General features: G+C 41.5%; 1 protein-coding gene across 3 annotated transcripts in view; it reads right to left on the bottom strand.

Moving 5' to 3' along the window:
- WRNIP1 (WRN helicase interacting protein 1) overlaps positions 1-26976 on the bottom strand; it is a 31354-nt gene extending 4378 nt beyond the window's left edge. For 2 of the 3 annotated variants that reach the window (XM_020970080.2, XM_078153652.1), the window contains exons 1-5: positions 25967-26976; positions 19803-19994; positions 17818-18074; positions 7666-7746; positions 3848-4077 (exon numbers count right to left, since the gene is read on the bottom strand). In XM_020970080.2, coding sequence (XP_020825739.1) covers positions 3848-4077; positions 7666-7746; positions 17818-18074; positions 19803-19994; positions 25967-26887 — 1681 coding nt within the window. In that variant the 5' untranslated portion in view covers positions 26888-26976. The remainder of the gene's footprint in view (positions 1-3847; positions 4078-7665; positions 7747-17817; positions 18075-19802; positions 19995-25966) is intronic. The other variant, XM_020970082.2, reaches the window with a different exon arrangement.
- Positions 26977-27220: the final 244 nt, after the last annotated feature.

Genomic DNA, 27220 nt, shown 5'->3' with positions numbered 1-27220 from the left:
AGAGAGAGGGGAGGGAGGAGGAGGGAGGAGAGAGAGAGAGAGAGAGAGAGAGAGAGAGAGAGAGAGAGAGAGAGAGAGAGAGAGAGAGAGAGAGAGAGAGAGAGAGAAAACTCAATCTCCTCTGATCTCAGAGCACAACTAATCATTTTCTCCCCAGCTATCAGGTTACTGTGAACGATCCAAGATGATCACTTATCCTAGGTGGAACTGGACTTTCCCAATGACACGGCTTAGGTCTGAGCACCAAGGAGAGTTGTGGGGAGAGTCAATGTCCTAAGCTAAATTCAGATGGCTCTGTCACACCTTCTCCAGTCTATCAACCCAGCACCTCATGCTCTGTGCTCTTTGTTCCAAAAATATAGCCTTACCAAAATCTGGTAAAGACCTTGTAAAGGTCAAGGAGACAGGGTGGTGTAGAGGAGACTACTGTCCACACAGAACCAATCTAATCCTTCTTCCACATGCAGGCAGCTATGATGTGCTCCAAGTGTTCTCTTCTCTGGGCTAAAGCTGCCCAGTTCTTTCAACCACACTTTGTACTGTCATGAGCTCAATGCCCTCCACATACTGGTTGCCTTTTCTCTGGGCACTCTCTAGCTTATCAAGTCTTTCTTAAAAACTGTAGTCTTCTGAACAATACAGAGGAGGAGTGGGAAGGGCAGAGGGCAGCGCACCCGTGTTCTCCCCTTCTCCAAAGTATGAGCCCGCCCTAGTAACAAATCTGGGCAGCTGAACTCCCCGTAAGGAGATACTTAATCACCTCACTATTACTCTAAGCTATGTCCCTCCTAAATTGGCCCCAAAGCACATTAAGTTGTTCTGGCTGCTATACACTACACTGCTGACTCATTGAGCTTGTGGTCCCCTGAAACCCTTCCATGCCATGAGTTAAGTACCAGAACAGGATGAGAGAACAAGGCTGGGGGTTTATTCTTCTAAAATTTCTCTTTAAACTAGAAGACAAGTATGCCATTGACCTCTATACTATCATTTCCTACCTTGAAATTTAAACCAGAAGTTGACACACACTCAGGTCTGACCCCTTCAATCCACTGGAAGTTTTATAAGCACCTCACTCACTGCCCCTCTAGTAACACTCAAGAGAAGGAGACACCTTGGGCTCTGACTTACAGGATCTGAGCTAGTTGAACTTCTCATCTACTGAATCTCAACAGTAAGTAGGCTGGCTTAAATAAAGAAAGAACAACATCTGAAAAGAACCAATTAAGACTCTGACACGGTATGCACAGTCTACAAAAATAAAGGGTGCAGTTCTACACTTTAATAGGTGCTACCCCAGAAGAAAGGCTGTCAGAGGTCAGTGACCCATTAATCCTAGCAGCTTCTTGGCTTGTCCTTCATAATGTCCTGAGTTCAGTCACACCCATGCCCTTGTCTGTGGCTCTCTAGGACCCTGCATGGTGCTTGCTATGTGAACATGAAATTTATGGGGGAATACAGTGTAAGAGGAGGCAACTGGAGAATATTAAATAAGGCTTTTCTTTTTTCTTTTTGCAATATGGCTAATATGGAAATGTTTTATATGATTTCACATGTATAACTGCTATCATACTGCTTGTTTTCTCAGGGTTGGGGAAGGGTGGAAAGGAAGTTTGGAACTCAAAAGAAAAAAGAATGTTAAAAATAAATAATTTTTAAAAATAATTTAAAGAATACAGTAGAAGGACTTTGGTATACCTTGTGTGAAGGCTTGTGCAGAATTTAGGGCTCTCCAACCTTCAGCATGTTGAGCCTTTAGCACCAATCAATTTTGATCCTATTCCTAGGCCTGCCTGATCTAATACAGAAATAGGTAGAAAATGGTTCTCATACTGTATGGTTCCCCAATCTATTGTGGGTCATGTGGGTGGAAATTCTAGGATCAGAGCTTCCTAATGTAGTTAGGGAGTTGTTTTTCTTCTCAGGAAGTGGTACTCTGACAGGGCAAATCTGAAGGCAATAAGGATGGGATGCTTGAATATCCTGACAAATGTAGTGAGGTGAACAACTCCACTCAGGTGGGGTGTGGTTAGCCAGCATGGCCAGGAATAAAGAGGGGCTTCCATGACCTTAAGATTAGGAGGTGAGATAAGCAGAAGAGAGGGGAAGGGGACATTTTGTTAGAACTCTGGAGGCATGGTGCTATCAGAGTGGAGATTTTGTTGCTTTTGAAATTTTTCTTTAATTCTCCAAGTTTTTCAATGTGGGTAAAATGAAAATAGGATTCTGGTATGTAGTCTGTTCTGCCTGAGATTTTTTGACAGCTTTTCAGGGGGGCATATGGTGTCTTGATCAGTCAAGTTGGCTGAATAGCTGGCATTCAGGGCTCCTTTGTGGTTTAGGACAGCTGCCCCTGACCTGCCTTAGTCCATATCAGTATCAGTAATCTTGAGTCCTTACCAGTACTTTTTATCTAAATGCTCTTACTGTGCTCTTAACTCTAGTTAAGCCCCTCCACAGTGTCTGCCACCAGGAAGGGCAAACATAGGCCGAAATACTTAAACATCATATAATCAAGGTCAAATGATGAGTCAAGACGCAATACCAGGAATCAAACTTGCTTTCTGTTCCTAGTTTTAACCACAACCCAGCACTCCCTCCAAACAACATGGTAATACCTCATAGAAAGTTGGGATATACAGAACACCTGATATGTCAGAACACTGAATTATCAGCTTCCTATTCTGGCAGAGCTAACAGAAGTGTAGAAAATCTGATCTGTGTTCATGGCAGTATTACTTAAGTAGGATCCTACAGACATTAGGCACCAGAAGACCAGTCTAAGCTGGTCTCTATCACCCACCTACCTCTCTTTATAAAAAGACAGAAATGTGCCCTATTTGTGACATGTGATGTTGCCAAGTCACGAATTTCATTAAGAGCTGGTATCAGATTTGGTATTTGTAAATGCACTTATATGTAAACCTCCTGACAAGTGCAAACTGCAAAATTCATTTCCTTAAAAAGCTTTTCCAAAAATAAAAGCATCAGGACCCAACCAAAATGAATGGGAGGGTGGCAGAAACTTTAGGTCCTAGTATTTACAAAGAAGATGCAAACAATAAAGATTTTTATTCAACACCAATAAAAAGGATAAAAGCAAAGAAATGCCTTCTCATGCTCAGCACCACTGATCATGAGCACAACTCCTAACTACTTAATATAAAGAGATCAGCAGGCTGTGTGGTTTGGTGGCTGAAAGTCTGGCTGTGGAGGCAAGAAGTTCAGCTCCCACCTATGACACACACTGGCCAGCTGTGTGACCACAGGCAAGTCAACGAATCTTCCAGTGTCTCTGGCAACTCTTTAAAGCTGCTACAGAAAATGAACTGCAAGTGATGAATGACGTAGGTGAAGGGAATTTCCATACCAAAAATTCACTCACTAATGAAATTAATCAAAGGTCCAGGACACCTTTGTTCCTTCCCATTCTACCTACCACCCAAAAAGGTTATGGGGCAATGCTTTACAGTAAATATGCCCTTAAAAACACTTAAGTACATGATAACTACAGTGATCTGTAATTGAAATTAAAAATCTAATCGTTCTAGAGTGTAAATTTTAAACTTCAAATTTCTAACACAGAGATACCTTCTAAATTGCAATAGGGTTGCCTCAGCTTTGTGTCCTTAGTGTTTCTGTTCAGAGCAGTTGGGGTGAAGTGTTTCAAATCAGATTTTATTGACTTTGGGGAACTATTCTACTCTCCTAAATATTGAAATCATATAGGGAATATCTTGTGTAAGGCAGACATAATGGAAAGTCAGGAACCTAGAAGTTTTGCTACTTGTGAGTCACTGTGAATTTCAGTTTCAGTACTTTCACAGATACTGTCTCAACAACTCACCTGCTCGGTCATACAAAATGTGAGATCGCTGCAGGCCTTCCTTCACATCATTTTCTGTGATTAAAACTCCTTCACCAGAATAATTTTGTACGGTCTTCTTACAAAATGGTTTCCTTGAGCCTAGCTTGGCCTGGACCGCCAACTGCAGGCCATTCAGTCCAGTTCTGGCATCCCCATCACAGAGATAAGCTAGAGTATTGACAGCTTTGTCCTCTATGTACACAGGGGGCCTGCAATAGAATCATTGAGTAATTATCATCATGCCCATAGCACATATTTTCATTTCACATCCCCTTGGAAATCTTATTTCCTAACAAAGTTTTCATAACACTCGCTGGGCTCAGGGTGTGTTGTTAGGTTGCTTTTTTTTTCTTTCCACTCACTTGGGTTGTGGGTTTCATGGCATAAACACAATGGCATGTGTAAAGGATGCACTGGGAGTGTTCTGTATATTTACTCTCAAAGCTGGGTTTCCTTGATTTGATGGCAGAGGGTGTATAAGTCCTCCTAAATGGAGGCTTCCACTTCTGACACACAACAGAATCTCCTCCATAATGCAGAGAAAATGCAGGGCTTATGGTTCGAGTGCATAACCCTCCGTGCGACAAAATATTAGATCTGGAAGAGACTTTACATATCATCTTGTCCAATCTTCTAATCTGATAGGCAAAGACCCTAAGGTTCAAGGATACAGGTTTCCTGACCATCAGTCCAGTCCCCTTCCAGATCTGTAATATATTAACAAAATCAATGGTGTAGCGTTAGGTCCTATATAATGGAGTTTTACCTCTGAGAGGAAGTAAAAAGAATGCTGCACTGGGAGTCAGGAGACCAGTATTCTCATTGTGAGACACTGTTTAGCTACAGGAATGCAAGCAAGCCATGCAACTGCTCCTGATCTCCCCTGAAGAAGAAATGGAACTGGATGCTCCCCAAGGTTCTTTCTAGTTCTACAAATTCTGAGATACTATTGAAAACAACACCAACACTCCACTTGTGCAACAGGAACATTTTCAAATGAGTTATCACCTTTTCCCTAGCACAAGGATTCTTAAGCTTTTGTGTCCTAGAGTCAAGCTAAGGGACCCTTTCTCAAAACGTTTTAAAATGCACAACATATAATACATTGAATCAAAAAGGAAGTCAATTCTGTTAAAATGAAGTTATCAAAATATTTAACACATAAGTTCATAAACCCCTAATTAAGACCTCCAACCCTAGCAGGTCAAAGTATTTTTCTAAAATCTCCTTCTAAAAGCTTTGGAATCCTGCCCAAAGTGGAAAAATGTCATCACTCCAAAATAATCATGTTTTTCATTTCAACTTCTAAGTGTGTAAACAGGTGCAAGTGAATATGATAATTCATGGGGAAACTCAAAAGCAGAGAAGTCAACTATTTTAGGTCAGCAGCTTAATCAGAGAGAAAACCTATTCCATGACTCCACTTTATATCTGGAATTCAGACCTTCCTTTGCTGCTTTCTTCCATTCAAAGTAAATAATCTGAATAAAGCCCAAGGAAGTGTCATAGGCACCCAAGTATTGATAGGGACATTTTTTTTAAAAAGGTAAAGAACTATAAACAAAGTAAATGCCCATCCAAACTGTGGTACATGATGAAATAGTACCGTGCCACATGAAACGATGAATATGAAAGAATACAGAGAAGCATAGTTAGACTTTTATGAAATGATAAAAAGTGAAGTAAGCAAAGCCAGGACAACACATATACAATGACTAGAACAACATAAATTAAAAGAACATAAAAACTGAAAATAGATGCTGTGAAGAAGAGTTAAAAACGTACTTCCTTCCCTTCTCTATGGAGGTGGGGCACTGTGGGTGTGGAAACTTCTAAATGGCAGACTTGGGTAATGTGTTAGTCTTGGTGAATGACTTTCTTCCCCTCTTTTTCATTCTTTTTTATAAAGGGACAGGCTAGGGAGGGGAAAGACACATATTGGGAAATGAAAGTAACATTAAAAACAAAACACATCATTTTTTAAAAAAATAAAGCCTTTCGCCATCTGGCACAAAAAAAATTAATCAGAAAAGACCTGTGACTTCTTTAGTATGGAGAACTCAGTGTGGAACCTCTCTCCACCAATGTATAGCAACCTCTTACTTATTTACTAAATTCCAGAGAGTTGCCCTGGGGAGGGAAAGTAGTTAAGTATCTTTCCCTTCACCAAACAATTAGTAGGTGTGACCTGGCCTTTTCTGACTCCAACTCCAGCACTATTATAAGACTTTGCCATTCATGGAACTTTTTTTTTCCCAAAACACAGTTTTCTACAGTTTTTATTCTAGTCAACTACCTGGCATGAAGTCTAATCAGAGTGGCCTCAGAGTTAGAAAATCCTTAGTTTAAGTCCTGGCAAAATCAGCAACTCTCTTATGACTGTGAGTTGCAGAGCAGGTGTAGACCGGCACTGGCGGAGGCTCAGCATATTTCCTCATAGGGAGTTTGAAATCGTAGGTCTAGTCCAAAGAGACAAAAAAATTAAAAAAAAATATTTTTGGTCTTAAACAAATATCGTACACATTCTCCATCAAAGAAGACAAAGGTAACTGAACAATGATGATGATAAACTTGATGTCACAGCTCATCACTGTCCTGATGTGTTGCTGACTGCACATCTGCAAAGTAACTACGTAAAAAAATAAAATTAACAACCACAGCTTTAACTATGCCATTTTCTACTCATGAGACAGACCTCTATTAAAACAGGTGCTTGGTTACTGCCCCAGAACTTTACTCAAAACAAGTTCTCAAAAGTATCAATTGATATATAATGTGAAACAACACTAAAAACCCCAAATTAAGATCTCACCCTTGACTAGGAGAAACCATCATCTCCTGGAGATATAACATACCCAAAGAAAAATAGTTAAGCAAAAAACCCTCAAAACCTAAAACAGGGAGTGGGACTGAAATTTATGGAGCATTGTATCCCTGTAGTCCCTCTCTGCTATGTAAGAATTAGCTTCCTCAACTGTAGAAGCAGGAGGTTGGTTATAGATGACCTTGAAGATTTCTTCCAGCTATGACCCTATTTATGTAAATTAAAACTCAACATTTATTACAATCTTCCATGTACATGGCACTTTTCTAGGCACTGGAGGAGATGGAAAGATTTGACAGAACACTGCTCTGGCCCTGATGGAGCTTAGAGTCTAGCAGTATAATGTGATACAGGAAACAGTAACTATAATATAAAATCACATGTGATTAAGTACTATGTGAGGTCCAACCAGATCATCACAGAAGATGAAAAAGTTTCATGGGAGAGGTGGCATCTGAGTAATGCTTTAAAAGATGAGAAGGATGTAAACAAGTGGGAATGGAACATGCAAGGGGAGAAGAGAACATTTCAGGTGTGAGGAAAAGCATGGAGGTATTAAAGTATGGAACAAGTATAAGAGATGGTGAATATTCAACTTAAGTACAATATAAATTACAAGGAAGAGAAGAGTATGAAATAAGCATGGAAAGGCAGGAGGGCATCAGACTGTGGAGGGCCTGGAATGCCAGACTAAAGAATTTGAACTTCCATTGCTATTGTTTCTATCACTGAAATGTTTATGCAGATACTACAACTCTAACTTAGTTTCTTCCCTTAACACAGCCAAAGTTTTCAGTCACACTGATTTTTTAATCTTCCATCATCTGGCTTGTTGACTCTACAGTTTGGAACAAATGTCATCCTAGTTGAATGTGCAACAGTGGCAGGAAGCCAACTACAATTTCAATAGCTATTACTCTTTCTCCTTCCATGACTCAATCTCTATCAACAAACAGCTGAAGAGAATACTCACATCAGACACTGAGTGCCACTCAACTGGCATTTTTCAAAGATTGGGGGTCGATTCCTCACCCAAAATGTGCTACCACAGTTTCTGAAAGATAATTTTTAAAAGAATGATAGATACTGAATATGAGACAAAAGAAAATCTTTGCTCTAAGGATCAGCATTAGATATTGCATCGTAAGAACGCAAGCCAATAGAAAAAGGCATGAGAAAGCTGGAAACGTAGTAGGTATCTTCTAACTGGGTGAAGACTGAACCAATAGTGGTATGCGAATGCAACAGAAAACGACTGTGTTGAAAGAAATGATGAGTATGAAGAACGAAGAGAAATTCTGGAAGACTTTATGAAATGGTGCAGAACGACTATGATAAATGCAGATGAAAACACCACTAAAAAAGACAGCTGAACTCAAGACTAAATGCAATCACCAATATTGCTTCTAGGAGGGAAACACACACGTACGTGTGTGTGTGTGTGTGTGTGTGTGTGTGTGTGTGTGTGTGTGTGTGTCTATATGAGAGAATGTTGTACATGTGGCCAGATGCTACTGTAGTGAGTTTGTTACTTTGTTACATAGAGAGGTTCCATTTATGTGGGAGAATTATCAGGAAATGATTATGATGCCTCCAAAAAAAGGCATCAATAAATTTTTTTAAACATAGAATCTAATTATGTACAGTTAACTCTCTACTCCTGCAAAAAATGGTCATTAAAATCTACAGATTACCGTAAGACATGATTTCAGTGGGCAAAACTGATTTGCACTTTCAACCCCTGCCTGACTCCTAATGGAAAGAAGCAGTAAATGGCCAGAAAAGAAGACAGAAAGAAAACAAATGGAGCCTTGGCAATCCTCAAACTGAAAAATTGGCATTTAACTCATCAAGAGCTATGTTTGTTGACTTTAAATTTGCAATAGACTTAGAAAAGCCACTGAACTACAAACCAGGGAATGGACTGAATATGACTTTCAACTTTTTTCCTAAGTTCCTATGTGCAAAGGCACACAGGAGCATCTACTTAAGGCTGTAACAAAAGGGCTGCTTCTCATTCCCTCAGCACTCACTATTTTTGTTGCTCAGTTGTTTCCGTCATGTTCAACTCTTGGTGACCCCATTTGGGGTTTTCTTGGCAAAGATGCTGGATTGGTTTGCCATTTCCTTCGCCAAAGTACTCACTATGCTGCCCCACAATAAAAATAATCTTACAGTCAGTCACTCCATATTAAAAAAGGCAATCAGTAAAATATATTATGGCTTCATATGTATTTATATTATTAATTTTTTAAAAGTTTTACTAAATGTGTAATTGTCCCTCTCAACACAGACCAGCATTTTCTCTTAAATTTAGAATCTAATAGTTAATTGCTTGGTGTGGTGAGGGGTTAAATGGCTTGTCCAGGGCCACAGAGCCATTGTGTCTGAGGCAGGACTTGAACTCAGTCCTTCTAACTCCAAAGCTGGTTTTCTATATATCCTATAATTCAGACTGAAGAAAAGGAGCTGTTTATATCTTTTATCATTAAAAAACAAGCAAACAAACAAAAAGGGTGGTAGGGGAGGGGAACAGTCTCAAAATATTGAGTCCCATAGTAAAAGTTCACAACTTCTTAATTTGTAAAAATATTTTTTACTAATAAAAGGCATGCATACTAAGAATAATTTCAAAACAACTTTTTAAAAAACAGAATCTTTGGTTGAATTTTTAAATTCCTAACTAAAATATATCTTCACTAAAGTGCTACCCCAAAGTTTCACCCTCATGTAGAGGAGAAGGGTCCTTAAAGACTCTGGAAATGATGTGCAAGGTCTAGACCAGAGGTGGGGAACCTGTGGCCTTCTAGGCCCCAGGATTCAGCCTTTTCACTGAGTCCAAGTTTTATAGAACAAATCCCTTTATTAAGGGGATTTATGAAGTTTGAATTTTTTAAAGTTGGATTTGTGAAGTGGAAACTGTTTGGATTCAAAGGGCCACACTTCAGGACCTAAAAGGCCTAGAAGGCCACATGTTGCCTTGAGGCCCCAGGTTCCCCACCCCTGGTCTAGACTCCAGAGAATATTCCTAAGCTATAAGGGTTTCAGCTCTGCCCTAGTAAAGAACAGGATGCCATCAGCTGAAGACAAGCCTGGCTCAGTCTGTAAAGGCCCACCACGTAGAGGATGGCCATCAGGTCATCATTGTTGTTGACTGTGGAAACACATGAAGGGGGTTTTGATCTGCCTCAGTAAGCAGGCACAAACACAGACTAAATTTTGAATCCTTGAATTAAGTAACCCAACAAAGTATGGGTTCTGCTGTGTTCTTTATCCATTAGTTGAGTTACAAGAAATGGGCACAGCCAATCTCTCGCAATAAAAGCAGAAAACATAGATGCTAACAACAGAGCTACCATTTCTTCATTGTTCTTCCTAGTATTTCGCATAATTTTATATTCCAAATTTCACCCCCTCCAAAATGAGTAAATATTTTTAAACACAAATAAGCACATATAAATCTGTCAACATCTCTGTTCCTGTAATAACACCAAACCACTGGTGGCAATGACAATTGTCATACAAGTAAGATACAATAATAGAAACTACTATGTTAAGAACATTTTGTAAGGGGAGAGGGAGGAAGGGCAGGGCCAAGGGATTCAGTATTGTCAAAAGAAATACCATTCACTGAGTTTAAACTTAAACTAGGAGCCTTTAGAGTATAAATACTTCAAGATCTCAGGGCTTGTGAAAAAGTCCTTATCAAATTCTATGTGATGATTTACATGATTTAAAGCAGTATGTTATGACAGAGAAGGCCTCGATTTTGGGAAAGAAGGGCTGGCTCAAGTTCTGGTTCCCCAACTCACTAGCTATAGGATGAATTAATCAATAAATATTTAATAAGTGTCTACTACATGCCAGGGACCGTGCTAAGCCCTTTACAAGTGTTATCGCACTTGATCACAACTCTGGGAAGGAAGGAGAGAAGGTGATATTATTGTACCCATTTTACAGTTAAAGAAACTAAGCCAGAGGTTAAGCGACTTGTCCAGGCTCATATAAATAGTAAGGGCTTGAAACTATACTTGAACTCAGGTTTTTCTGACTTCAGGTCCATTTGAAACCTAGATGGATCAGATGATTTTCTAAAGTCCCCTTCACCTCTTTACCTCTAACATTCCAACTCTATGACCTCTCAGAGCACAGGTCGTACACAAAAACTCCAAATGACCATCTCTGATGCACCTACTTTAAAAATTCTCACTTAGGCTGGAATTCAAATCCATGCTCTCTGACTTTAAATTCAGTGCTCTAAGATATAAGCATGTATCTTTCCTTATCAATCTTTTACTTCTTTTGAGGTGAGTGGGTAGAATTAGGAGATAAGAGGAAGATCTTCCTATTTCATCCAGGCTGGAAGTGCATCAGCTACTCATGGACCAAAATCCCACAGCTAGTTGGCAAAGAAGCTTTGATCTGCTCTTTTTCTGACCTGGACAGTTCCCCCCTCCTTGGGCAGCCTGGTACCTCCCTCCACACCCTCACGGATTCACCATACTGGTTCAAGGCTTAGTATGGTCTTAGTGTGGCTTAGCACACTGCAGCTCAGAACTTCTAAACTCAAGCAATTCATCAGCTTCCCCATAGCAAGGATTACAGGCAGGTGCCATGCCTGGCTCCTTTACTACTTCCTAAAAATTTTTTCTAACTCTGATTTTACCTAATGGCCACAAGGATAAAAACTTAAAACACAACTCTTATAATTACTTGAATTTTACCTTGGTATTCATTTGAGATTCTTTATCTCTTTACAGGAAATTTATAAACCCTTTTTTCAAAGTTAATCAAAACCTTTCTAGTACTACTATTCATCTAAAAAGGTCCCGTGCCTTTCCCTTTAGCTCACTGAAGGAAGTACAAAAATGAATCACTTCCTTCTTCAGGGAAGATTAAAAAAAAATCTGTTTGGGAAGTATGTATTTCTGTCTTTCTCTTACTGAGAGGCTTTTTTCACTTAAATAACCACACCCCTCTGAAAGAAATCTAGCCCTCTCTCCCCACCAACCTCTTCCAATCAAGATACTAATATGAGCTATTAATATTAGGTTAAATCTGCATAATAACAGGCTAATCAGATGAGGCTATTCATCACATCTACAAAATATTCTAAAAATAAAAGCAAAAATTAAACAAGTATTATTTCTCTGGACATGGGCTTAAACATCCTTGTGGGTGGCAAACAAGAAAAGAATATGCTTCTGTTAAGGAAGCTCAAGATGAGCACTGAACACCTACTGCTATAATAAAACTAAATGAGCCCAAGGAGGCTGTTAATATACACCAAAATATTTATAATAGCATTTTTTTTGCAACAGCAAAGAATTGGAAACAAAGTTTCCCTAGGCCTTAGCATCTCATCTACAAAAAAAGTAGGGAAGGGGGACTGGAGGGTGTCTCAGGTCCCTTCCAGCTCTAGCTGATGACCAGTTCTATCCCTCACTCTCTGGACTTTCCCACCTCCTTCCTAGCAGTTTGGCCAGTCATGTCAGTCACCATCCCTTTCCCCCTCCGACAGGTCTTCCCCATTAGAATGTGAGTTCCTTTTATTTGTATCCTCAGTCTTAGCACAATGCATGGCACTAGTAAATACTAAAAAAAAAAAATGCTTTCTATAGCTACATCTGTGACCTGAGAGGACCTGACCTCTAGTACCTACTCTAGCACCAAACAGTAACTACATTAAGGGGCAAGTCACTCTCTGCACCTCAGTTTCATCTGTAAAATGAGAGAACTGAGCTAGATAATCTCTAGGTGAGGACCTTTCCAGCTCTAAAATACCCCACCACTGGCTAGAAAAAAAGGAAACTCTTACATAGTCAACAAAGTATTTAAATAAAGAACTTGCCAACATCAATAAGAGTAGGACTTTTTTACCTCAAATAACCAAAATAAATTATCAACTCAAGCTATCCATAGCAACAGCAACAGAAAGTAGCACACAGATGCTTCGTGGGACTTGTGTGTGATCTCATCGATGCAAATACTCCCTCAATCCGTGCAATTCACAATCCATCAATGCCTTCTCAACCTCTATGATTCTTGTCCACTAAGGACATGGCCACATGTTAGTAAAGCACATGGACTATCCACATCATTCTTTACTCTCACCACACAAGACTGGCCCAACTCCTTTTCCAATCACACATTTACTTCCTTTTTCATATCCTTTGCTTCTTTTCTTGAGTGTATATAATAACTGGACCTCTCCTGTATCCAGTACTTGCTCTCCCTATGCATTTCTTCGATTCTGACTCTATTATGTCCTCTATTTTTAACCACAGGCAGAGAATATCTGTCTTGAAAAGACAGGTCCCTCTAAGAACAAAGGAGGCAGGGGACAGGTGAGGCTCTACAGGTGCAGAATGTTGCATACATGACTTCTGCAGCTGCTGTGACAGAAGGTTTTGTTTAACTAAATCCCCTATGTTGGGAGGAAGAAATTCTTTGGGGAGGGCGTGGGATATATCAAGAGATGAGTAGTATAAAAATCACAAAAGGAAGTGAGGAAGGCAGGGAGGAGAAAAAGATGGGAAGGAAAGAGGTGAGGAAGGAGGGAGTAGAAAAGGAAGGAAGGAGGCAGGTTCCTCAGGCCTAGGAACAGTCTGGGCCTGTTAAAAAGCAGCTCACAAATTTCCAAATGCAATCCAGACTGCTCTTCTGCCTCCTGAACTCTGGGTATGGCTCTAGGTCCATCGGTAGATCTCTGTCCTAGATCACAGAATCATTATAGGATTGTAGACTAGAACAGGAAGGAACTTCTAGGCCATCCAGTCCAACCCCTTCATTTTACAGAAAAGGAAAATGAAACCCAGAGAGATGAGTGACTTGTTCAGGGTCACACAGCTAGTACGTGTCTAACATGGCATTCAAATCTGGGTCTTCCTGACTCCAAGTCCAACACACCATCCGTCCAGGAGACTACTCAATAGATGGGCCAGCCAATTGCATTTCATGGTCTGGACAATATGTCTTAGTCTACAAACAGCCCTTCACTTTCAAAAATGAATCTAAGAATAATCTCCTAATCTAAACGGCATCCATGGCACTTCCTAAAGCACCTAAATACAAGAAGCACTTTTACCTAAATTAATTGCCTCTGTTGTGGAATACGACCAACAAAAAATCCACACAAGATGGCTTCCTATTAACAAGGATTCCCAGATGACACTGTACTGAAACATGCTAAAAATCTATTCCATTCAATCCATAACAGTGGAAAAGAAACTGAATTAACCATCTACAATGAAAGGAAAAAAACAAAGCAGATTAACTTGCATAGTGGTCACACTAAGAAAGCATTTAATTGGGGAGCCACAGATCCTGAGTTCACAACAAGGGCATCTACATGGGCAAGACAATGATCGCCTCTGAGTCTCAGTTTCCTACCAAATATTGTCATAGGGGGGTGGGGTGGGGGGAATGGTCTGTGAATCTTCAAATGCCATGTTCTACGGCGTGTAATTGGAAAGGTATCAATCAGTTAATATGAATTATCTAGGGGAGGCAAGTGAATTGGTCCCATAATCGAACAGCAAGTAGAGATCAAGGTATATCACTTTTGGGAAACTGCACAGTGCTTCCATGATTACAAAACGCACAATGTGGCAAAAGCCCATCTCTAACACCAATATTTTCACAATGCTGCTGTGTGGCTATGAATTATGGAACAAAATGATCTCAAAAGGAATTAAATGACAAGTAACCCAAAACAGCAATGGAAAGATACACAGTGGGTGTCAACAGGCTGCAGGATATTACTTTTGATTAAGAAGAGGCATAAAAGACATTCTCAAGAATATGAATGACCTTTCAGAAAGGAAGGAGTGGGGTTGGTCATGTAATGAGAATAAGAGACAACAGATGGACAGTGCAAGTGATACATGGGTACCTCCACCATATTATAAGAACAAAAGGAAGGTCTCCAGCACATTGGGTAGTTCCTCTATGAAGGATTTATGGTGAAAACCTGGACAAGAATTACAGGATAAGGAGGTGAGCAGAGGTTAACATCAGCCTTGGTGGAGGGAGTACCCACACCAGTACAATTATAGAACCACTAATGGCCCACAGTAGCTACACAGAAGCACAATTAATTGATAAGAGTTTAATCTCCTTATTTCCCCTACCCACTTCTTGTAAGAAATGAAACAACAGATTGTGAGGAAAATGCTTTGTAAACATTCAAGTGCTATAAATGTGAGTTACTAGCATCATCACCACCAATAAATGACTTAAAACTGAGCAAGATCCTAGATAATTTAGGAACTGGCCAACCATGGCCATCCCGAGCTGACTCCATTAATGGTCAGAAACCAGATCACTCTCATTTCTCTCCTAATAACAGCTTTGCAGGGTATAGCTTAGGAATGGTAGGGAACACAGGAAGGAAAGAAACCATAATAAGATTAATCAACTCTAAGTTGTCACCAATGATATTGGTGGAAGTGAATCACCTGTGGATGACAGCTACTTTGTAAATGATCCCATTAGCAGCAGGAACCTAAGTACTATTTCTGCTCTTTATTTTTTATTTCCAAAAGGAATCAGAATGGTTTCTCTTCATTTTTAGAAAAGGAAGGTAATCTCTTGGCCTTCATTTGACTCTCTTCTTCACAGACAATAGAACATGTTTCCCTATGGGGTCAGTCACAAATAATCGTGAATCTATATATACTGGAAGGATATCTTATCTCACTTCCCCATCCCCTTTTGAATATAAGCCAAATCTTAAGGTAAGATAGTGAAGTCCAACTAGACTTAAAACTAGTAAGAAAAGGGGCAGAAAGGTGGCGCAGTAGATAGAGCACTGGCCCTGGAGTCAGGAGGACCTGAGCTCAAATCCAGCCTCTGACACTTAGTAGCTGTGTGACCCTGGGCAAGTCACTTAACCCCATTGCCTAAACAAAACAAAACTAAACAAACAAACAAAAAAGGAAATGTTTCAACAACTCAAACAATTCCCCATAGCTTTGAAGTTAGAAAGAAAAGCCATACTAGATGCTAGGAGGAGACAGCATTCACCAGCCCAAACAGATAACACAAAAAAACTCATTCCATCTTTCACACTCAGTTAGCTAGCATCTTGAAGGCCTTTAAATATTACTGTACATTATGGATATTAAAATGTTTGAACACATTTCTTGCTTAGGGTTTGGTCAATATCCTATTACAGTTCCATTCTGAAGTGAACCTACCTTATCCTCCCTATGGTCAATGGGCCAAAAATGTTTCAAGTCTTTCATTAAGCAGGGCATAATTCTTATATCTGACACAGCAAGTGGGGGCGGTCAGGGACATAGAGAGACTGGCGAAACCCAAACCCTGAACAAGTGGAGCCTGAAACTATGCCTTGTACTTTAATCTCTACAGAAAGGAGAGTCTCTAAAAAAATTTAGCCAGGGGGCAGCCGCTAACACAGCTGTGTGGGTACACAGACCAAGCAGCATTAACCTCTTCCTAGGCCCAGATTATATTCCACTACACTTTTTCAAATGACACAGGAGTTAACTATATGTGATATGGTAGCTTAAAGAAGACCACACGTATTAACAAAGAGGAAACACTTTAAACTGTATAATCCAACTTAAAAATTCCCAATACACACTGCTTATTACAAATTCAAAAAGTAATGAGGATTTAGGAAACTGAAGGTTGTGTTAGAAAAAAATTTTTTTTAAAAGGAATGCTCTCCAGAATTTCATTTTTAGTTGAAATTCCTTTATGGTCATTGTTTCCATCTGACTCTTAGAAGGATTCATTCAAAGAATAAAAATACATTCATAACAATTCAAGAGTGAATTACATGTTTGGTGGAACTTTCATTTCAATGTATTTATCTTTTTCAAAGGAACAAATTCTAGAATGACAAAGAATTAGAATGAGTAAAAAATAAAGGTTCTAAAAAACCTTAAGGACCTCTTCTTCCTAAATTGCACTTAAGAGCTACAGTATCTTTCACAAACTTTGAACTAGGAAACCCTGGTATTCCACAGACTATTCCAAGAAAACATTTAAATGCTAGTTCTGATGTAATACTTCCTAACCAGAGAGAAGGACTATCTCGAGGAGAAGTGAAGAATGTGATCATAGTGGGTGAGTGTGGTCCTCATTTTCCTGCAAGAACATAGGGACATTTGGGAGCTGAGAGTCTAGGGATCTTGTCCCAGAAACTTGGGCCTCAGAGCTACATCACTGTCTTTCCCCCTTCAAACTCTGAGTCCTCCCAAGACATCACACCACATAGCTATCCATACACACCTCAAGTGACTATATTTGTTAGTTCTATCAGTATGTTCCAAACCCCCAAATGTTCCACGGCCAAATGAACTTGGGAAACACTGATCCACTCTATTGTGAATATATTTCTCCCTATGCATCCTCTTCCTATTTACACAAAATACATGGACACTCTGAAGCATTTCTAAAAAATAAATTAGGATTCCCTCAGCTAAAAGTGTCCTCTCCCTGTCAAGTTTCCTGTCCGCACTTGGTCTGCATCTTTTTTTTGTCCTTACCATCCCCCCACCACGTATTTTACTTCTCTATGTACACAACTGTACTCTCCCAGTAGAATGTAGTAAGCTCCTTTATGTTCACCTTCCCAGACAATAGTAAACTGACTTGAACATAGTAAGGGCTTAATAAATAACTCTTTACTAATTTTATTGTTTTTCGTGATGGAGCACTAAAGCTTTTTACAATCTTCTCTAAAGCATTTTAGGAACCAAATGTTTCTATTATCATCACCATTATAAGTATTGTAATTGATAATATTAATAAACAGCAGCTCTCATTTATAGTAAGCTTTATGCTTTACAAAGCACTTTCCTCCTATCACCCGGTGACAGGCACAGGCAATCACAGCAAAGATAAGTACCACGGCCTTATTGCTGACCCATGAGAATTACAGACGTAGCCACTGTAAACCCCACTATGAAACTGCATCCTGATCCAGAGAAGGGTATTATTTTCTGAAGATACTAATCAGGACAACTTTATATCCCTTACTCCTTCCCCGGGCTTCTTTTATTTTCGTCCCCTCTGTCCCCACCCACCCTGGCCACCTGCCAAGAGATTCCTTGGGTTGTGTGTGTTCTGCCACAGCTCATAGTCAACTTACTCAGAACTGCTGCTGCTGCAGCTGCTGCTGTTGCCGTGGCTCACAGAGTCCGTGGGCCTGCCTTGGTCCAGCACCCGGAGCCCCAAGGAGCTGACTGCTCGCATTAAAATTGTTTTCATTGCTTCTGCTGAGAGCTTCTCCAGGACGATCACCCGGCACCGACTGAGAAGAGCAGCGTTGACCTGGAAGGAAGGGTTCTCCGTAGTGGCTCCAATCAGGGTCACCGTCCCACACTCCACGTGAGGAAGGAAAGTGTCCTACCCATGGGAGGAAAGCAGAAGAAACTGATTCCAGTTAACGACAACCTGCAAAAACCTATGTGAGTTAGTTACCACCACCTCTTTTTCAGTTTCTATCTTTGGGGTTTAAATGCATCACCCTCTACTTAGCAAAACGCAAATGTGGGTACCAATATTTTGGTGAGTTGGGCCCTTGTCTCAGTCCAGAAAATACTTTCTGAGCCACCAAATGTATGAGCCTATCCTCTGCCAATAGCAAAACTAACATATGTGGAATGCTAATCTAATTTTGACATAAATGTTACTTTTTTCTGGGTCAGTAATCTTTTTCCCTGTACCCTCCCACCCCACCCTGATCTTGCCCAAGGCTGAACTGGAACAATCAGGTTAAAACCAGAACCTTCTTTCTATTTCTTCCCCCAAGAATATGAATATGAAAAAAAAAAGCATCATTCACTAATATTCACAATTTTTCCCCTTTGCAACCTATTTAAGCATGCTATTGTCTTCTAAAAAAACTCTTGTGGGCGATGTAATGGGCTATATGCTATTTTACAAGTGGAAAGGCAGCGAAACATAATGGATAGAAGGCCAGCCCTGAAGTGAGGAAGAGCTGGGTTCTAGTCCTGCCTCTGACATCTAGTGGGCAAGTCACTTAATTTCCTCAGTGCTACTGCCAATTCTCTCAAGATTATAAATTAGGGATGAGTTGCTAATATGCATAGGTGGAAATGGTTTCTGCACCTAGAATTCCCTACAACAATGTACTACAAGGTCCAAATCCTTCCAAAAAAAAAATTATAAATGAGGAAATTTAGCCAATCAGCAACCCAATCCCCAAGACTGCTTTTGTTTCATTTTGCAAGCAGTAATACAAAGTCCACTTAGAGAACAGCTTTCAGTTTCAATTTAAAATTTCTACCCCTGACTAAAATATTAAAATAAGAAATTTTCAAGAAAAAAATTCCTCAACTACAAATATTTTTATTCAGTTTTACCTGGGGGAGATTCCAAAATTCACAGATGCATTTAATGCCTAAGTGATACCTGGCTTCATTTTTATTTCAGAAAACTAGACAAGTTAATAATAAAGACCTAAACACCTGACTTTAGAGATGTTATTTTAATAAGAAAGAGTGGGAACAGAGGGAAGGAAATACAGACTCTTCAGGGACAAAAACACAAGTTCTAATCTACATAAGGGAAAAAATGATAATGCTTTTGAAAACAAATTGTTTAAAAAAATGAAGCAAAGCATAAATTAGAAATCCTACAGAATGGAAATTTGGTCTAACATAGTCTTCTTTACTCTTGATACTTCATCAATCTGTTAAGTATTTCAATTCCCAGGTAGAGAAATCATTCCCAAGTCAGCAAAACAAAACATTCTGAAGGGGTGAAAAAATCTGGACCCTTTAAAAGTGTTTGGATAAACCGGTCTTATATTTCTTCTCTGAGGCAATAAGATAACAGGTTTAGTGCTGGAAGGTACAAAAAAAGGTCATCTAGTCTAACCCCTCATTTTATACATGAGGTGCCAGGGCCCAGGCCCAGAGAGTCAATGTCTTGCTCAAGGTTGCACCAGTGATACAAGTGCTAAGTGGCAGAGCTGGGATTTAAATCTAGGTACTTCAAGCTCCACTACACCCTGTTGTGTGCATTACCTTGAATTTGTGTAGCACAGCCTATGTCCCTTCATATGTATTTCTCGGGGTCACCCTGAGACAGAGGGAAAGACTTAAGTACCTGCTGAGATTTATTGAAACGGTGAATCTCATCAATAAAAAGGATGGTTTTCCTTTTGAAAAAGTTCTTTTCATTTTGGGCTTGTTTTATGACATCTCGGACATCACTTGTCTTGGCGCTTGTTGCAGACAGAGTCACAAACCTCATACTATTTTTCTTGCTGTTGTTGGCTATGATATATGCCAAGGTGGTCTGAAAAAGATGACAAGCACAGAAACATTAGGACACTGGTTCAACACAGAGAAGAAGCACTTGCTGCATTAACCGATCCAGAAAGACAGGCCAGAACAATTTAGCTGACCCTACACTTTAATAAGGAATTTAACAGTATGATAACAATCTCAAATGCCCAAACAGCCTTCTCACCCCTCCCTCCCCCTAAAGAAATGAGGTGAAATGAAACAGGAAAGCAACTCAATCTCTTCCTGACTAGGAATCTTCTTCTTCCTACCTCCCCTTTCTAGGCCTTTAGAATCTTTGGTATCCTTGTAAAAAGCGCCAGTGTCCTGATTTAGCATTGGGTGACAGCTGTACTATCTCACTAAAGAAAAAAAGAAAATTCTTCCACCCCCACCCTATTTCTCCCTATGGCAGAAACAAGGAAAAAGATACAACGGAGAAAATCAAGATCACTATTATCATAGAACTAGATGGGACTTAAGAGTTCCTACCTCTACTGCCTTCCTATCTCTCATTAAACAGATAGGGAAAATAGTGATATAAGGTGTAGATGAAATCTGTAAACTTTCTATAGCTAGCCCATACTGTTTAGTCACTTAAGTGACTATATTTCAACTCTAAATGTCTACAAGGCCCTTTCTTCTTTTTTAAAATAAGTTTTTGTTGAAATAATCTTTACATTGCCTAAATTTCCTCACATCCCTCTTCCCTCTCCCAGAAATCCATTCATCATAACAAAGAATTTTTTCAATTCCCTTCTTTCAAAGCAAAAAAGTAATACAGCTAAGTTTGCAATTATTAAAAGAAATGGGCAGATAAGTCTAGGCAGAAGAAAGGAGATTGGGAGGTGGGAGAGGGGTAAATTATTTCAGGAAGGCAAAAGCCCTTCCTTGTTGTTAACAGCAACCTAGACCTTGAAGGACTGTTCAAAAGGTTTAAAATTTAAAGTCTTCCAATACAGCCTCTACTACTCTTCCACCACATGCCCTGACCTTGGGAACTCAGCTTACCATACCCCATGTGCCATGACTAATGGTCAGTCTCCAGCCATCCCATTAAGCAGTATCCCTCCCAAAGCCATTTGCCTGGCATGTTCCCATGAGCTCACTTCTTCCTTAGTTTCATCTCACAGTGTATTGTTCCTAACAGGAGCCAATACAACACCAAAGGCCTTTTCTTTACCCTGTGAGGGCACCAATGCCAGACCATCCATGGCAAACCATGAGAAGCTTAAAGGCAAGCCTTCCGGAAAGCATCACTCCACCCCCCTTCACCTTCCCTCAGTCCCCAACAGAAAGAAACTAAGCCAGGAAGAGAGAGCAATGGAAAAGATAAAAAATTATTTGGAGGTTTGAACTGATCTACACACACAGTAACTGCTAATTCAGGAGATAAAATGCCAAGTGAGGAACTGAAATTAAAGACTCATTACTCAAAAAACAGAGGGGCAGTTCAGAGGGTAGACCTCAGTCAGGAAGACTTGGATCAAGCCCCTTCCCTGATACATCCTTGGGCAAATCATTTAACTTCTCAGAGCCCCCAGCCAACTCTCTAAGATTACAAGTGGCAAAGCAAGTCCAATATGTATTGGTCGTGGGAATTTTCTCAACCAATAAAATCATACTTCTGTTTTCCCTTTCCAATAAAGAAGTCTTAAAAGTTTTTAAAAAGTGAGAACTGTGGCACAGCTAAAAGTTGTTCTCAACCTCCCTGGTTGCCCAAACTAAGTCTGAGCTAGGGAGACAGCTTCTTTTGCATACCTGTGACATCTTCCTGACCACTGACCGACCTTTTCTCCTACATAGGCCAGCTGGGGAACTGGGTGGTGGGGGGAGCTCATGCTATGATGAAACATACTTGTATACCCTCCCAATCTTTTCTCTTTGCAAGGTACCAGTTGGGAGGCAGTCTGGTGTAGTGAACAGACGGACAAAGTCAGGAAGACTTGAGTTCAAATCCGGCCTTGGACACATACTAGCTATGTTACCCTGGTGGGGAAGGGCAGGGGAAATCACTAAAATTCTCAGTGCCTCCAGGCAACTCTCTAAAACTACCTAAGCTTTGGTCACGGCAATTTCTGAGCTAGGAGCTCCCTGAATGAAAGTACAAGTACAGGTCTAGGACAACAAAAATTAAAAGGAAAAACATTTGCCTCCAAGATGTCACTTTTGGATCCTGTTTGATGTAGAATAGTCTCAAGATGTCTAGAAAAAGAATTTAAATTGTTTGGTGGCAAGATCAACTTCACAAGCAGTTTAGTAATTAACTCATCTATCAAAAAAAAAAACACGGGCCTTGCATCCTAGTAAGATTGTAGGGGCATTGTAAGTAATGGTACCAATTACTTTTACCATTTTGTTGCTGTAAATATGTACAATGCTATCTATATAATGCAAGAATGACACCAAATACAAAAAAAAGACTCAGCTGGCTCCAATCTCTTCTTAATGCAGAAAAAATATATATCAAACAGAACTGCCACATTAGTTAGCACTTAGCAAGTGCTTGTATGAATTGCAATCTTGAAATGGTCGCTAAATTCTTCCTACTTTATTTAGACTAGAAGGTTGCAAGCTTTAATACTGAGTAGGCTGGAACAAAGAACAGTTGTATATCATTTTAAAACATCAGTTTTTAGAACTGAAAAATAATTGGTTAGGACAGACACAAAAAATTCCAGCAGTCATCACTCCTCTTCTTCTCCCCCCAACCCCTTTATTAGGACACCTCTTTAGAAAATGCATTGTTTTTACCACAGCTGAGCAAAGGGTTTACAGCCATGAGTTTAAATTTCAATAAACACCCATTTCTGATAGAAGTCCTAGCACCTGCTCTTGACACCAAGAGGGCTAGGAAGTGATGTGTTCCTCCCCTTCCAAAGGGGACAGTGCAGAGTACATTGCTTAGTATAGATATGGTAACAAATGAGTGCAAAGAATGGTTACCCAGTCACTTAATTGAGAACTGTTGTATCCCTTGTATCTCCTCCTTTGTTTCTCCCAAAAGGAGAAATAGAGGGAGGGTGAGAGAATTTTCTTTTTTTCTTTAGTGAAAGTACAGCTGTCACCCAAAGAATAAAGGCATTCCTAACACAGTATTACCAAAGAACACCCCACATACTTCTTAAATGCTTACTGCGGCTTTGCCAATACCCATTTGCTCTGGGCAAATAATCAGTTAGCAAAGGATAGCTCTGAAAATATAGCAAAGAATGCTTATTTATATATACTCAAGTAACTGAGAAGACAATTCTTTCCTTGGAAAACTGACCTTTTTGGGTCTACCCTATGATTTAATCAGTAAAGGAAACTCCCAGGATAGAAATTCCCTCCACAAATGCAGTCTGGTAACTCATCTATAATTTATACCTAGAACGTGGCCTGGAATACTGAGGCTGACTAGCGTATGGTCATATGGCAAAGAGCAGGACTTGAACCAAGGTCTTCCAGACTCCTCTAGCCACTAGCTGGAGATGTCAAATTCACAAGGTGAGGCTTCCAAAATCAGATTATGGAACTTTCATTTTTCTGGTAATAATGAAGTTCATGTAAATTTTGTTTTTGGCTATGATTTGAATTTTATTGGTGTATTAAATAAATTTATTGGTGTATTAAATTCCCCAGAGGTAAGTCCCTCCACCAAAGCAATACTCTTAACAGTTTTGCAACCTAAATTCCTAATAAGTTGCCAGGAGTGCTGGGAAGTTAAATGACTTGACCTGAGTCCCTCCATTCACTAAGTGTCTCTGGCTACATTTGGCTGTGAATCCCTCTGTTTCCAATCAGGTCCCTCTGATTCCAAGGCTAGCTCCACAGAACTTAAAATTGTCTGTCAAATAACTAAAAGGATGAATTTTACTTTTGTCTTAATGAATCAAATCCAATTAAGTTTTAATATAAATAAGGACATATCCTGTTGTACCTTTTGCTTGACCAACTTTAACCTAGAGTCTTCCTCCCTCTCATTGGTTAAAAAGTTAGAAAAACAATTCAAAGGTAAAAATAACGTCATGTTTCCATGCCAATTCTTTATATCAAATGGAAATATGTGAAGGGGGAGGGCAAGATGAAGGGTGATTCAGTGGTTGAAATTCATCCTGTCATAAGGTGATCCTACAGGACTTGGGGATTTTCCCTACTTGGTATTCCACAGCATCCTATGTGGTAAGCCATAGAGGGCCTACTCAGGTTGCAAACACAGGCTGCAAATCAGGATTTGAGAAGCTAGATCCCTGAAGGCAGTGATAACATTGGAGATGTCTTATTTTATTTATGTCTGCCACCCAAGAGAACCATTAAGGACTCATGTGTACTTCTGGCCTGGTTTATATTGGTTCCATGCCGTCCACAGCTGTCCTAATAAATTTCCTGTCTACATAACAAAGCAATAGTAATTTCAATGAGTAAAGTTTAAACCAGGTCACACACAAACTAGGTTTAGGAAGAACCAACAAAGGGAGGCCACTGGAAGAGTTAATTAAATAGCTGATTAAAATAGATTAACATCTTAAAGAGAGATAGTGCGGGGTAATGGGTAGAGAGCCAGCCTGAAAGCCAGGGAAGATTCAAATTCTAGTATTATTTCTGAAACACACTAGTTGTCAGACCCTGGGCCACCTGTTCAATTTCTCAGTGTTGCAGACAAATAAGTTTCAGATAATACCCACCTGCATTATCGGGGGAGTTTCCTCACCTGGGAGTTCCCTAAACCAAAGAAATCACAAGTTCAGTCCCTACCCCTCTAGAAGCCACCTAACCCAACCTTCCAGTAGATGTGAGAAATCTCCCCTATTTCAATTTTAACTTATGGTTATCCAGATAGTTCATAGGCAACATATAAGCATGGCATGTTCCATTGCTGGACAACCGTAGTTGTTAGAAAGCTTTCTTATAAAGGTAAAACAGAAGAGCTCTACCTAGAGCACCTTACCAATAAGTATAAAATATGGGTTCCAGTGTGCTAGCTTTGAAATTCATTAGCTCTGTAATTTTTTGGCAAATCACATCCTCTCTGGTTCTATTTCATTTTCTGTAAAATGGGCACAGTAACTTCTGGAAACTGTAAAGTCTCTTTACCTTACGATTTTGGGGGGAGTATGTGAGATAATATATGTAAAAGATATATAAACCAGAATGAAGAGCCTAGAATTTCAAAATATCCGTATATTGAACTCATATCTGCCTCCTAGTTATTTTATCTCAGTTTTTAACAGGGTGGGGCGATCAAGAAGAAATAGTGCACTGGTATCTTCTGATGAGTTATCCCTCAAGTTTTTAAGCTGCGGGTCCCAATTGTAAATTAGGGCCAGTGTGCTCCATAAGAAATGACTGTAAGCTCCTTGAGGGCAGGGACTGTCTTTTGCCCCTTTTTGTATTCCCAGCATTTAGTACAGTGCCTAGCATATAGAGAGCGCTTAATAAATGTTAACTGAGTGATTGCTCTATTTCCGCATCTTGCCACCAGATTCTTTAACTACTTAAGTCTCACTGCAATAGAAAGCTACAGAATTATCAGTAGCTGCCAGATGCAAAAAAAAAAAGCACATAGGTTTTGGAGTCAGACTTTGGAGCTGGATTTATATCCCGGCACTTTTTCTTCAACTAGTGTGTGTGTGTGTGTGTGGGGGGGGGGGATCATTTTAACCTCTTAGTGCCTAGTCTGACTCACTGGTAAAGTGAGGTGTGGGACCATAACTCCAAGGTCCTTCCTATTCTAAACCTCTAACTCTGCATTTGCAGTCCATCCAAATGGGAAGGGAAGGGAGGACTCTGAGCTAAAATATTTTCTGCGCCATTCGGGCAAAACCTTTGCATCCCTCCTAGGAGCAGCTGCCTAGGCCTCTTAGCCATTGTATTAACTCTGGCATTTTAAAAAGCACTAACAATAGGTCCTGGGGCACCGAGTGAATGAAAGCTTAGGAAGGAGATGGAGGAAGGGGGAGGGGGGAAGGCTCGGCGACTCCTCGGAGGCGACCCCCCACTCACCTTGCCGCATCCCGGGGGGCCCCAGAGGATGAGGGAGGGTATCTCGTTGGACTCCAGGAGGGACCTCAGCAGGGTCTCCTGGCCCACCACCTTGTTCTGCCCTATGTACTCCTGCAGCGTGGCGGGGCGCATCTTATCGGCCAGAGGCTTGCCCACCAGCTTCTGCCAGATCTCCTCGCGGGCCGGGGGCCGGGGCTGAGCGCGCCCGGGGCCCAAGTGCCCGGCGCTCTCCCGGAAGGCGGCGGTGGAGGGCGCCGAGGCCTCCCAGTCCTCCCGGTCCTCGTCGTCGTCATCCTCGCCGCCCATCGCCGCCGCAGCAGCAGCAGCAGCCGCCTCTTCGTCGTCTTCATCCTCGTCCTCGGAGCGCTCGCTCTCCTTCCAGCACCTCGGGGAGGCGGAGACGGCGGCGGAGGAGGAGGCGGCGGCGGTGGACGCCGAGGCTGCAGCCGCCACCGGCCTTTTGCCGGACACCTTCCTCCGCAGGGGCAGCGGGCTGCCAGCCGGCCCCCGGGCGAAGGCGGGGATGCCGTGGGCGCCGGCGCAGGGGCTGGGGCAGCGGTCGTAGGGGTCCCTGCCGTCGGGTGGCCCCGGCTCGTCCGGCTCGTCGACCTCGCCGTCGCTGCTCTCGCCAGTCGGGGTGGCGGGCGGCAGGCGCAGGGAGCCCCCGGACAGGCGCCTCCTCTTGCAGCTGCCCAGCGGCGGCGGCGGCGGCGGCGGCGGCGAGGTCGGCCTCCTGCTGGGCTCCGCGGAGCCGAGGCTCTCGTCGTCGTCGGGCTCCGAAAGCCCGGCCGGGTGCAGCAGCAAACATCTGTCCAGGTGCGCGTTGATGTGGGCGGCGGGCAGCGCCTGCTGGCACACCGGACACTGCACCTGGTGCAGCTGCGTCAGGAAAGGGTCGTCTTCCGGCCCGCTCACCTCCATCGCGGCCCTTCCTCTCGCCCAACCCCCGCTCCGGCCGCCGCCGGAACCCGCCCTGGCTCCCAGGCCCAGCAAGATGCAAAAGGCCCCTCCGGGAGCCCCGGGGCCAAGAGCTGGAGCGGCTTCTGGGACTCCCGGAGCCCGGCCGGAGACGGGCCCGGGAAAGGGGAGACGGAGAGGAAGGAAGGGCGCCCCAAACTTCCCGTCCTGGCCCGGGCTTGGGCCTGCGGCGCCTCGAGCAGCACTTCGGGAGCTGTAGTCCCACCGCCGCCGCCCGGGCTCGGCCGCGCCCAGCCCCACTTCCTGCTCTGGCTCCGCAGCCGGGGGGGGGGGGGG

The sequence above is a fragment of the Phascolarctos cinereus genome, unplaced genomic scaffold (assembly GCF_003287225.1).
Source record: "Phascolarctos cinereus isolate Bilbo 61053 unplaced genomic scaffold, phaCin_HiC Scaffold_4;HRSCAF=312, whole genome shotgun sequence".
Classification (NCBI taxonomy): Eukaryota; Metazoa; Chordata; class Mammalia; order Diprotodontia; family Phascolarctidae; genus Phascolarctos; species Phascolarctos cinereus.
Note: the sequence above shows the minus strand (reverse complement) of the source record. Positions and strands in the feature narration are given on the sequence as shown.